At 38.5% G+C, this 13,996-nt stretch overlaps 1 protein-coding gene across 1 annotated transcript; it reads right to left on the minus strand.

The window, feature by feature from the left end:
• Positions 1-34: 34 nt before the first annotated feature.
• LOC106179518 (uncharacterized) lies at positions 35-9,144 on the minus strand. Its single transcript, XM_013563179.2, has 2 exons — positions 8,950-9,144; positions 35-4,141 (listed from the first exon to the last, which is right to left on the minus strand). Exons 1-2 carry the CDS (start codon positions 9,017-9,019, stop codon positions 675-677), a joined length of 3,537 nt encoding a protein of 1,178 aa, XP_013418633.2. The 5' UTR covers positions 9,020-9,144; the 3' UTR covers positions 35-674.
• Between the last annotated feature and the right edge of the window lie 4,852 nt (positions 9,145-13,996).

The following is a 13,996-nucleotide window of genomic DNA, read 5'->3' on the forward strand; positions in this document are numbered from 1 at the left end:
AGAATTAATTTAAACTTAGCCCAAAAAATCGTATTACAAAACCACCAACGATTAAAACTTAATACTACTACATATATTATTTTTAAAAAATTAGAACCCAAGCAGTTTGTATCTGTAGATACGTCCCCAAAACCAATGTACTTTACGGACCTAACGAACTATCGGTTATTAAGTGTATAGGATGTTTTACAACAAGCAATTACTGTACATTCGCCACTGATTTCAAGTGATAATTCGCAATTCAAATTCTTTACATGTAAATACAAAGTGATGTTATACAAAAATATGGAGTAGTTTGACTATAATTAAAAAAACGCTCAATTATTATTTCTGTTTACGAACCACCAAACGTATTTAACCGTGATGATTTATATTTAAAGTGCACAATTATAGCTTAATATTAGCCATAAGGTATTAGCAATACCCGGTGTCTTCAAGAACTAAAATATTAACACCAAAAACTGCCTCCAACTCTTCAGATATTTTGGTGAACATACCGATCACATACGATTTAACTTGGGTACAGTCATTTTGTTTGCATAATATTACAAATCAATGTATTTTCATGAGAACATTAAATAACTACAAATAAGATTCATTTAGCTGCCCAGCTATGAGCTAAGTTTTTTTAGAACTTGTTTTGTCAAGTTGAAAACAGTCAAAGTGGTTATTGGTTACGGTAAAACGAGCACCCCGTCTGGCAAGGTATCGATCCCAGGGATAGACTGTTGGGGTGGTGGATCAACGACGGCGTTAGGGTCACAAGTACCATCACAGGGGACCACTTGGTTATCCAGGCACTGCTGAGTTTGCTTATTACAGGGAGTTCCGCTGCAGCAGATATAAGTGTCTTTAGGATAGATGGCGTCAGCACAGCAGATGTGGGTATCTTTGTTGTACACGGTGTTGGCGCAGCATCCAGCCACGGCCGAGTTCTTTGGAATCCTATACCCTCCACAACAGGTGGTTGTTGCTGGGTCGAAAGGTTGGTTATTGCAGCAGCTCCCTTTGTTTACCACCGTTGATCCACAGCACTCTTGGGTTGCAGAGTTGTATGGGTTGCCTGCACAACATTGATCATATTGTTGTTTCCAATAGATATTTCCACCACAACATATTTGACTGACTGGGTTGTATGGTTGGTTGTTGCATAAAGTACAAGTGCCTTTTTGAACAATATTGCCCAGGCAACATTCGTGCGTATTAGAATTGTAAGGGGAATTAACACAACATTGATCATATTGTACCTTCCAATAGACAGTGCTGCCACAACATATTTGAGTGGCTGGGTTGTATGGTTGGTTATTACATAAATAACAACTGCCTTTTGGAACAATATTGCCTTGGCAACATTCGTGCGTATTAGAATTGTAAGGGGAATTAACACAACATTGATCATATTGTACCTTCCAATAGACATTGCTGCCACAACATATTTGAGTGGCTGGGTTGTATGGTTGGTTGTTACATAGATGGCAATTGCCTTTTAGAACAATATTACCCAGGCAACATTCGTGCGTATTAGAATTGTAAGGGGAATTAACACAACATTGATCATATTGTACCTTCCAATAGACAGTGCTGCCACAACATATTTGAGTGGCTGGGTTGTATGGTTGGTTATTACATAAATAACAACTGCCTTTTGGAACAATATTGCCTTGGCAACATTCGTGCGTATTAGAATTGTAAGGGGAATTAACACAACATTGATCATATTGTACCTTCCAATAGACATTGCTGCCACAACATATTTGAGTGGCTGGGTTGTATGGTTGGTTGTTACATAAATTACAACTGCCTTTTAGTACAATATTACCCAGGCAACATTCGTACGTATTAGAACTGTAAGGGGAATTAACACAACATTGGTCATATTGTTGTTTCCAATAGAGAGCTCCACCACAACATATCTGACTGGCTGGGCTGTATGGTTGGTTGTTACAACATGATCCTCTGTTTACAACTGTGTTCTGACAACACTCCTGGGTTGACAGAGAATAAGGATTACCAGCACAGCACCCCTGATAGGCAGTGTTGATGTGAGTGCTTCCACAACATTGACTGCCGGCCAACCTTCCGTAGAGTGTGTTCCCACAGCAAATGGCTATAGATGGATTGTACTGTAAATTGCCGCAGAAATTACAGGAACCTTTTGGTACAACGCTGCCATGACAACATTCTTCGCTTCCCAGGTTGAATGACCTATCATTGCAGCAACCCGATGTGGCCTGGTTGATTGGGCTGTTACCACAACAAACTACGTTGTACGATTTAAGGTAAAGGGTCCCTCCACAGCAAACGTATACAGACGGGTTATATGCCTGGCCGTTGCAGCAGGCTTGAGAACCTTTATTGATTACAGTACTGCCACAACACTCTTGGGTACTCAGAATAAAAGGGTTGTTTGCACAGCATCCTTGGAAGTTGGGGTTTATGATTTGATTATTACAGCAAGTTCCTTTTGTGACAATGGATGTGCCGCAGCATTCTTGAGTCTGGGGGTTGTAGGACTGACCGTTACAACAATCTAGCCATGACGGAATCAAGGAACCACCGCAACACTTATTGGTCATTGAATTGTAGACCTGGCCGTTACAACATGCCGTACCCTGGCCGTTGGTGATGACTGTGCTGCCACAACAGGATTGGTATATCAGACTAAATGGCTGATTGTTACAACATCCTCTGCTTGTCGATCCTTTGGGAATGATCTCGGTCCCACAGCAGTCTTGTGTGAGAGGATTATACACCACACCATTACAGCGATAGAAGTTGATGGAAATTGGCCTGATTTGACCGTTGACACAAACGTGCGTTGAAAGATCGTACCCGAAGTCGCCGCAACAGGCATCAATTCCTGAAGCCTTCGAGTACAAGTTTTTGTTACTGCAACAGAGATGAGTCGTAGGATCATAGGCCGCGTCGTTGCACAGGTGCTGAGGTTGGATGGGGATAATCTGGCCGTTGACGCACGTATGGGTATCTGTGTTGTAAAATATGGCGCCTCCGCAACATCCAAGATTGGAGGCTCTTGGTTGCAAGGTGTTTCCACAGCACAGCTGGGTGCCTGGGTCGTACTGGACACCACCACAAATGGGAGGAGTTCCGCCCAGGAGGATTGGGAAGCCATTGGCACAGTATTTGAGCATCACGTTATAAACAGTCTGTCCACAGCAACTGAGATACGGCTCCAGGGAGAACAACTGTCCGCCGCAGCACATCTGGTTTGCAGGGGAGTACGCATGTCCATTGCAGTAACTAGGTACCGGGCCCTGGCCAATAACGTAGATCATGTCAACGACGCATATTTGTGTTAGTATATCATAAACAGATTGTCCGCAACAGGCTTTGGTGAGGTATGGATAGCCCGACTGAGCGTGAAGGGTGTTGCCACAGCAGATTTGGTACCTTGGGTTATACGACACACCGTTGCAGCTTGGAAGGTACCCTATAATGGCGACGACGACTCCATTTTGACAGGTATGTGTGCGAGAATCGTAGAACACGTCGGCACAGCATCTAAGTGTAGCAGTGATGGGCCTGGCTTCGTTCCCACAGCACAGGTGCGTGTCCGGGTTGTACTGCTGGCTTCCACAGTACTGTGGTATCGGGACAACGACACCATTACTGCACATGTCCTGGCGCACGTCGTACTCTACGTCACCGCAGCATTCAATGTACTGCTGTCTGGGCCTGGTTCCACTGGCACAACATATATAAAAAGCTGGGTCATACACGACACCATTACATCTGACGTAGTTGCCTCCATGGGTGCCGATCTGACCATCAGAACAGTACTGGAGATCGGTATTGTACACTGTTGGCCCGCAGCATGCAGCATATGGCGACTTGTTGTAGAGGTAGTTTTCGCAGCAAATCTTCTCGTTTGGATCGTACTTAACGTTTCCGCACGACGGCTGTGGGGTGGTCCCTATGGGATACACCTTCCCGCCAACACATATGTGTGTGCTGGTGTCGTACATCTGGTTGCCGCAGCAGGCACGGTTCTGGCCGTAGTTGTAAACATTGCCGCTGCAGCACATTTGCTGCTGCGTGTTACACGGGCTGGAGCCGCAACATGTGTAGGATGGACTGGTCAAAGGCTGGTTGCCACAACAGTCCTCTCCATCGTGACAGCCTAAAACAATAAAGAGATCGATACATGGATTAATAACTATTCTTGCAGAGTTATTTTAGCTTTTGCCATTTTTTTTTTCAAAATGGACGTTTTATAAACAAGATTTCTATATCTATATTGACGCATGCAGATGTTTCGGTGTTTTCGGTGTTTTTTTTTCGGAGCAGTTCATAAGTCCACCGCGCATTAAACCCAGCACACACACAACATCATTATAACGGTACCATGACGGTTATAACCGAAAAGGTTTGCTGGGGAGACGCTCGTACTGATCTTCGTCATGGACGCCAAAACAGACACCATTATCAAGGGAAATTTCGAGGGGAATTCTACAAGACCAAAACTTGCGCTCGTGAGAGGACGATATGTGTTTATTTGCCCAGAGGTTTTCAATAAGTCATGCGTTGGTGGTAAAAGTAAACAACGTTTGAGTAACGGTGCGCTTTTCAGGCCTTTGTCTATAATCTGTTGTCTGAATTATCAATTAAAAACCATTGCTTCATTATTTAAGATTTTGTTTAAATGAAGCCCATCCCCATGAGGTTTCCCAATTTTGAATGACCCCAAGTACATTTTAATCTTTAATGTGAAATGGGTAACGCATGCTCTTTGACATGTTGTTTATGACACCTTCTTTAACTGCTTTATCTATCTATTCACTTTTTATTATGTACACCGTCGAGCGAAAAATAGTAACATTAATCGCTTTAAAGTCTGCAAGTTGTGTTTGCAGTGATAAAACTGATGGATGTCTTCCTCAAAGTAATAAAGTTACTCCTTTGAAAATTGTTTTAATATTATAATATAATTATACCTGAATTCTGCAAAAGGGATAAAAATGAGCTTTTCGTTCACGCAACGTACTACATCAATGTGTGACGTTAATTGATATAAACATAATTATACTCGTTAAAGGTACTAAGACAGGTGACGACGCCCGTTATCGTTACCGTAATTTACGTCATTTCAGATGGTAACATTTCCGGCTTGAAATGAAAAAGGAGCCATTTTGCGTCTGTCGGCAACAAGCAATCTGTTCAGTGTTTCTTTCTATTTTATTTTTTAAGAATCATTGCAAATGAAATTGTTAAATATAAGCAATAACTTTTGGACAAGTTTGTAATTCCTTCCTTTGCGAACGGTTGCAACGAGTAAAATGCAGTAGCTTTAAATCTGATTGGGTTCAGCAAGTGGGGGGAGTGCCTCAGGGCACTAAATTAGGTCCCATTCTTTTCCTTGCAATGATAAATGACCTGAAAACTTGTTGTTCAGACATTAAGTTTGTCGATGATACCTCCATTTACGAAATTTGCAAATTTGGCAAAACACCGCATCTACCACAAGCAATAGACCAATTGGCTGACTGGGTCAAGCAAAACAAGATGAAACTTAATGTAAAGAAGACTAAGTCGATGGACATAAATTTTACCAAGGACTGTAATCTTACAATACCAACATTGGAAATAGATGGTGAACGTGTAGAAAAGGTCAAAAAGTTTAAGATACTTGGTGTTATTTTAACCCCAGACCTCAAGTGGGCTGAACACATCAAAACCATGTATGCTAAGGCATGTTTAAAGCTCTTTTATCTCAGACAGCTAAAGAGGGCAAAACTGGACATACAAGATTTATTAACTATTTACCAGTCTGTAATAAGATCAGTTTTAGAATATGCCTGTCCAGTGTGGGGACCAGGTCTGACTGCTGAGCAATCTGAATGTCTAGAGTCAGTTCAAAAGAGAGCCTTAAGGATTATTTGCCCTGGTCTCAGTTATGATGATGCCTTAAAAGTTTGTAACATTGACACCCTAGACAAACGTAGACATTTGCTGTATCAGAGGTTTTATACAAAATTAAAAAAATTGTGAAAAGTTAGGACATTTATTGCCTGAAAGAAACACCCGCCCTTTACGAAACAACACCAAATTCTTACAACCAAAAGTGAAGACGGAACGTTTTAAAAATTCCTTTATTAATTATTGCCTTTTTAACTTGTAGTAATTTATGGATGCCTTTTTAATTTGTAGTATTTTAAGAATAATTTATTGTTTTATAATTTAAAGTTTATTGTCAATTTTCTTTTAAACATTCTTTGTACAACTTCAACCTTAGGGTTGCAATTTCATCTAATAATAAATTATTATTATTATATTATTATTATCATTATACAAGATTAACGATTGGAATCTCCTTATACTTTTTAAATAGTTATTTTGTTAAGATTAACGCAATTTCTTGTTTTTTTTTTTTAGCGGGATTCTTTAACTTTCTAAATCTGACCAACAACCGTTCCCCAAATTAATTAAAAATGCCCTTCCTTGTCATGTAGAATTTTGGGTACAGTAAATAAGATATAAAATATTTATGAACACCCTTCCCCTTCTTGGTAATGGATCTCTTCGGTTTCCTATCGCCCGTGATTATAATTCAATTACGTAGCAAGAATATATTTGTGGTAGCCACGTAGAATATGAGTGATGCTGACATCTGGTGATATGTATATCATCAATCACCCTGTTTCCATAAAGTTCTAGACAATCATCCAGCCAGTTTCAACATTAACTTTGTGACTTAAAGGAATTTTTATACAAAGTTTATAGCCGCCAAATATGGCATGTCCCCCATCCCCCATTTTATTTGTTCACCTAAACTATCAAAATTATAATACAAAAGTGCTTATGCGAATAAATCCCGAGTAATGTAGAAAGCTTTTTCACGTCCTGAACTCAGACTGGCTGTCAATAAAAAAAGAAATAAATCATGCTTGGTACTGCTACAGACAATAAAAATGCCCTACGGTACCATTTGGAGCATCTTAAAATTTATGACCTTAAAATTTATATGTCTGCCAAATAGAGGTGGGGGGAGCAAAACCACTTGTACTTATATCATTAATTAGGAGAGCAGATAGTGCTGTTAATGCAAATGGCCAATCGATGGGGAAAACAGATCATCCGAAAGAAATGCTAAAATAACAATGTACTTATTTGATTAGGCTTTTGTTGGATCTTCACCGAAATATGGGCAGATCTGATCAACCACTCGCTGGATTTCGAGAATCACGCACTTTCTCTCTCTTTCAGAGGTCGGCAGCTACCTGGCGTAATGAGCATTCATACTCACTTAAAGTAATTTTATGCAAACAAGTAACATTATCAGTTAATACTGAGGCGCCGCAATAACTTTCTTACCATGCCCCTAAAAGACCGGGTTGCCTTAGGACAAATTATGAATTCTGACCTTACGGGAGCATGCCTAAGTGATGTTTGTTGACAGGTGTTCGCGGTGTCTTATTAAGCACACCTCGGTCGTAACGAAATAAACACACCGTACAGTTCAACAGTTAAAACCGCTCATTCAACAAAACTGTGTCCTGTATATTGTGCGCCGTACGTTAGAATTCGTTTCAAGTATGTAACAAAAATTGGGTGAATTGCTTTCGACAAATATAAGGGATATTTTTTTAAAATTTTTTAATGTACAATGTTTCTGTGTACAATTTGGTTAAACTAACTTTAAATAACGAGGATTCATTTAAATTTCTATGTTAGGAAGCTTGTGCTGATATGTGTGTGTGTGTTGTTTAATTCTACATGGCATCAACAGTATATACCGAACACGTTTTGATTAAAAAGTGTTTCACTACAATTACATCTTTCGTGTATCTCTCCTAAAATTTGGCAAAACATCCAACAGCATCTATCTAATTATTTTATTTAAAGGGGAATATACTACAGCTGTTTATAAACTTGTTCACAGTAATTTGAATTAATTGTAAGAATGAAGAACACAGAGATTATAATTTACAGGCAGGTGTCATTACAAATTACACTTTTCAAGATGATATTAAAATTTAGATTACGGATTAGTGAATGACTGAAAACTAGCAAACATTAAGTAACATTTATATGACATGCACATTGCGAGATAAAACATTTGAAAATGGACACCGTTCACCAGAGCAAAACACATAATGGTGAACCATGCTAACTTTTAATCGTCCATCTTCCTATTTGAAAATGTTAAACACGTTTACGTGAAGGCGTAACGATCCATGAAACTGTTAGTTAAATAGAGAAATGTGGAATGGGATTTTAAACGCTGCAAATAAATATCGGTAGATGATGTAAAATGTCGCAAATATTTCAGTAAAATATGACATTTACACCTAACTCCCCAAAACTTTTGATATTTCAGCTTTACTATAATTCCACGCCCTACCACCCACAACAAGGGATACTGTGTTCAAGAATAAACATAAGTTTTATACAGGTAATCTGAAAACTTAAAAATAAAAACCAAATGTGTTGCAGTGCAATTTATTTCATATTTTTATATTTCTATTTCATTCTCTTGGCCTCTTGTTTATTAAGTTTTTTAAGAAAAAAACACAAAATGTATCGCCAATAACTACGGTCAGAAAATAGGAAGTTCGCGTATTATTTTGTGCATAATTGGCGAACGCTTTGGACGATCAGTGGTATGTTTTAGGTCAAAGGTGAAGACTTCCAGAAAAGGGCTTTGAAAGATATTTTCCTTAAAAAAAACTATAATTTATCGACGGCTATTCATAAACGCATTGCTTTACTATTGCTTTACAAATTCTTTGCTTCGGACTGTCAGACTCGATATCTTAAGTTACAAAACGTGAAAACGCGTAATATATTGATGAGATCTTTAAAAACAGATTCTGCTACATTGGCGGTACCTTTTTCACTCACTTCGGAACTTTTGTGATGAGCCTATAAATGAGATATTTTCATTGACTTTAATTATTTAAAATTTAATAAAAATTGCCATGTACTCACCGTGCGAGCTAACTAGAGGCTGTAAAACAAGAAGCACTCCAGTGAACAGAAGAAGCCGCACGCTCTCCATCGCTAAATCAGTCGTCTACAAACTTTGGAAGAAATTCAGAAGAAACTATATCCGTTCCTTCTACTCAAGTTCCAAAAGCAGCCAGTACTTCGCAATATCTGACTGCACTCTCGCGTTTAAGTAGCCGCACCAATGACGTCATAAATTGTCCACTATAAGGAAATAATTCTATTTACATTAATGTGCAAATCAGAACGCAAAGGTGCTGGATTTTCACGGTGCCTTCACCAGTATGTGAGTAAGTACGTAAACGCAAAGACTCAATAATTTAATAGACTATTAAACATACGATCTTTTCTCTCTGCTATTGAATTTTGAAGAAATTATATTTTGAACAATAAATAAGAAATTAGATGTTTCCTAGCGTACACTTAGTTGCTCGGAAATTTATGAAAACATTTGCAGAATTGGATCCTTTTTTTCAATCGGCGGACTTTCAACACAGTTTCAAGGGTTGCACGGATATGTTTATCTTATCATCAACAGAGAAAAAACATCCTGTTGTTTGAAACTTTGACGTGAATAAAAATGAACAACAACAAAAACAACGAATATTTGCATATCGCACTCACTCAAAAGAAGACCATGGTAAAAAAATCAAATAGTATATTCAAAATTTACAGTGATTGCAGATAGGACTAAGGAACTTTCTATTCACTTCTGTGAAAACAACACCAAGCACGTACCAACCACTGTTTTCCTCTAAACAAAACAAAAGTATGAATAATGATTTTGACGAGTCGTAAACCCCATTCCCACAGACACCATCGGTCTTCGTAGATCGATCCAATTCTGCCGCGACTCTCGCTGAGTGCAATCAGCTTAACTAAATGACACGCCTCCTCTTGTTTCCAACGTAATAGCATCATTACTAGCTTTTCTTTGTTCTGCTTGAATCCAGGAGGATGCGTGTTAATTTGTTTAACTGACTGCACTCAGCAAGAGTCCCCGCGGATTTGGATTGATCCAAGTATACCAATGGTGTCCATGGAAATGTGGTCTTTGACATGGTACATTCAAGTCGGCAGGCACTCAGCACCAGTATCATAGGACCGTTCCCTAACTTATAAATACCTTTGTTCCACACTCTTTAAAAAAAGACATCCCTAGCAACACGCGCCTTATAAAGAAATCACTTTAATTTTAAGTCGTGTTAAAAAGTTTATGGTTCGTTAAATTTTAGTACGTGCCAGTAATGCTTTACTTAAATGCGCTACCAACTTTGGTAAGCAGCCCAACTCCTTTTTATAGTAGACTAAAACCAGACCAGTTTTAAGATGAAAGTGACTTTTAATAGTGGCTTTATTTCTGTCTTTTAATGGATTTTGTCATTAAAAGCACACTATTTCAAGATATAACGTAAGCAGTTGTGCATTAGCAACGGCTGCACGTCGTCGAGATGGAAGTTTGATAATGAGGAAGTAGTTAAAAGTAAATAAACATGTTGCCATTGCTGTTTATTTTGTTGTAAGGACTGTTGTCCTATAACAAAGTATTATAAAATATTTTCAATTATTTTCTGTTAAGTTGATTTACTTGATATCAAAATGCGTCACAAGAAAGAAATATCCTACAGTACATAGCATCACATATGAGTGTTTTTGTAGCTGTAATTATTTGTTCCTTTGTTAGCAGTTAGTATTCGAGTACACGGACTAGCAGGTACCAAGTCCCTAAGTCTTATACTACCCCCTGACTTACTTTAGTTGATAAACCATACAATACCGCAACATTAATCTTCTTTTCAGGCTTACCTTCGAGTGAGTTCTACTTTTATATGATGCATACAACATCACGGACACTAACCATAGAGTTGCAGTGTATGCAACCGGCTTTAAACTTAAAGGCAAGCATTATAATATAAAGTATTTGGGTGCTAAAAATTCATCAAAAGTAATATGGCTGACCTACAGTATGTGCGCACATACGAAGCATTTGTAGTCGATGAGAGGGACTAGAGGGCTTATCCCCCCTCTTCCCCCATTTTTTTCATTTAGTTCAGTCATTCAGCTTTAAGCAAGTGGTTTTGCTGTAATCACCCGCCCCGTCGCTGTTTTTTTTCCCTGACTGATTAGCCTCCCTCTACTGTGTAAAATGCGTCTAAGGAGGGCATATTTCACATTTCTATGTTGAATTGCAACTCCAAAATTGCGGTCATCAAAGAAGTTACTGGCACCTTAACTACTTATGTGTTCGCATGGAGTATAAATAAAATGAACCATTAGTATAACATCAGAATAATGACCTCTTTTAAGTAAAATTACCTTTAATGCGTTTTTAAACCACACCGCAGAGCTTTTAGTGATAAGGTATTAAAATTCCTTGGTGGATTCCTTGATATTCATTAAGTTACCTGACTGCGTTTGATCTCTGTAGCTAGGGGTTTTACTGCTACTCCAGGAGTAGAACCATAAAAGAAATTTTGTTCCGTTTTGGGGAAAGAGGGGGTGCTTTACAAAAAAATAATAATAATAAGAGGAAGATTGTGTGATTATTGTGTTTTATTTATAAAATGTACGTTGCAGAGATGTTGTCATGTATCTAAAATGGGAAAAAAGATACAGAAAATGAACATTAGAAAAATATAAATAATAAATTACAAAGAGGCTTAATAAAAATCGCAATTTAAATGTAAACACACTAACACACGTATGACGCACTTTCCCCGTTTTCTTTACTCCGCTGTCTGCACAGAAGTTGCCTCAATCGCATTCCACCCGGTATCCATGACCAAGTCTTCAACTAATTGCACCTTTCATAGGCAGAGAGTATTCGCGTAGAAAGATAATGTTCATGTTTGAGAATGCACTATCAATGGCATTGATTGGTTGTTGCTAACAAACACTAAGAAATATGTGTTCTGGGGGTAAACGACAATTCTTTTCGTCATGCAATTACTCCTGTTTTTTTTTCTTTTTTTTTTTGTCACGAGAGTTGCTAGGAGCTCATTCCAAAACAACAACAACAACAACATCTTAAATTTCAAAATAGACATGAGCTACTGCCTAAGGAGTTTTTCAAACATTTACTTGGATGAAAAAATACATCCAGAAATTCTTTAAAATGTATTATAAAATGTTTTATAAGAAATGTTTTAATGTCAAATGTGTTTTTCTTGTAATTACAATTTTAGAATAATTATATATGTTCTATCCATTTATTGGTTGCAAAAAATATAATTATTATTTTAATTTAGTTTTAACACCTGCGACAACAAGCCTGGTGTATTTGTGGGGGCGGTTTTAAAATGCATGGTCGGTCGGACTATGAAAGGTCCGGACTCGGCGTCACGTTCCACCGTCCTCTCCAAGGGCGTACGTGTAAGGCCAAAATTAAGTCCTACCTTTCAGGAGGACCATATCAAGCTTCAAAGGGGCATCTCATTACAGTGAATGTGGCAAGGGGAGTTCTCACAGCGAAATATACTTTTAAATATAAAATGACATACGTGTCGCTACGGCTCATAACCCAAGCGCGCAGGTTAATGTATCTCTGTGTTTGTACAGTAGCAGTCCAATGAAAACACTTTACTGAAAGTTGACAAATTTCACTGGACTGCGACAGAAGTTACTGTGATGGACTCCGCCCTTCATTGAGATTCACGTGTCACTGGGTATTTGATGAACTACATCCAGTGCGATAAAAGCGATAAATGCAACATAATAATTTCTGTGGGATCAAAGCAACCTGTTCTCCTCGAGGAAAGCGGTGATAAAATATTCTTGTGTAGCGAAGTATAGCGGGAAAAGATTTTCTGTGCGTTAGACAATGAACAGTGCTCATGTGCTCAGTGAGAAGGTTAGTTAGTGAAAAGTGTTTCATTATTCTGGTCTTTCAAACACTGAGATAAAGTTCAACTTCCCAAGATTGAAAATTCTGAATTTAACAGTATTCTGTATTTGTGAAAAAACACGTAGTCTGTTATCTTAAAGTCTACTGTATACCGTCGTTTAAAAGTCCATGGCGTCCACAGAAAATTCCATATCATTTTGATAGTAAGAATTCATCAGTTTTTTTTTTTACTTAGCGGCACAGATCCATTTAACTTTGCCATGGACTTACAGAAGCAATGAAGTGATGTAACTTAGCAAACTTCATCTACGTGTAATTCAGTATTTACAATTTCAACAAAAACAAATTACAAAAGCAGAGAAAAGATCTACCTTTCGGTCGCCTTTGGCTCCCACTGTTAAAACAATTGGTTCTCTTGAAAGAAGAAGTCATCGCCAATACGACCACTTCATCACAGCCCGGAACCATTCGCTCAAAGCTTCCGGAAGACGAAGGCGCCAACAGGTTATTACCAATAAAGTGATTCCACTGATTGCACTTTGCAAGAATCCTGCGCAGTGGACCAATCAAACAGTGCGTGTCTACCTTAATGAGGTCTTAGGCATAAATTTGTTTGCCATCCTGTCATTAATTATTTTTTTAAGTAATAAATAATGATAAAGTCTGAGTTGGTTTTTTTAATTTTTTTATGATTGCTTTGAAAAAAATATAATTTGTTGTTTTACATAAATATGTTTATGATGCCATTCAGAATAGATGATCCGAGTACTAACTGATCCGTCAACTAAATATGGCCGACCCACTTCAGAAGGGATGCCGCTGATTCCCGATGGTCTCTCCGCCTCCACACGCGCCAACAAACGGATTACATCTCCGCTCCGATGTTTAATTGCTAGGTCCTTGCAACGACGGCGGGGAAACCGTCATGGAATAACTGGCATCGCTTTTGAAGTAGAGTCGGCCACATTTAGTCGATGGATCAGTTAATACTCGGATCATCTATGCTGAATGGGGCCTAAGGAACACAGCAATGGACTGGACCAAGCTACATGCTGCGTTAAATGGCCAGGGCGAACCCCAAATGCTGTAGAGGAGCCAGTACCTCGATGCAGGGACATCACTGGGTCCTTAAGTTGATCTATATTTTCACTGCGGAAGAACACTATGTCGTGAAATGTTCAACAT

Source organism: Lingula anatina, chromosome 3, assembly GCF_051362555.1.
Source record: "Lingula anatina isolate TDL-2025a chromosome 3, LinAna3.0, whole genome shotgun sequence".
Classification (NCBI taxonomy): domain Eukaryota; kingdom Metazoa; phylum Brachiopoda; class Lingulata; order Lingulida; family Lingulidae; genus Lingula; species Lingula anatina.

What these genes read in the sequence shown, in the direction of transcription:
- LOC106179518 (XM_013563179.2), bottom strand. Translation starts at nt 9,019, where the DNA reads ATGGAGAGCGTGCGGCTTCTTCTGTTCACTGGAGTGCTTCTTGTTTTA. An exon ending in GCCTCTAGTTAGCTCGCACG is followed by an intron (nt 4,142 to 8,949) that starts GTGAGTACATGG and finishes TTATTGTTTTAG; the next exon opens with GCTGTCACGATGGAGAGGAC.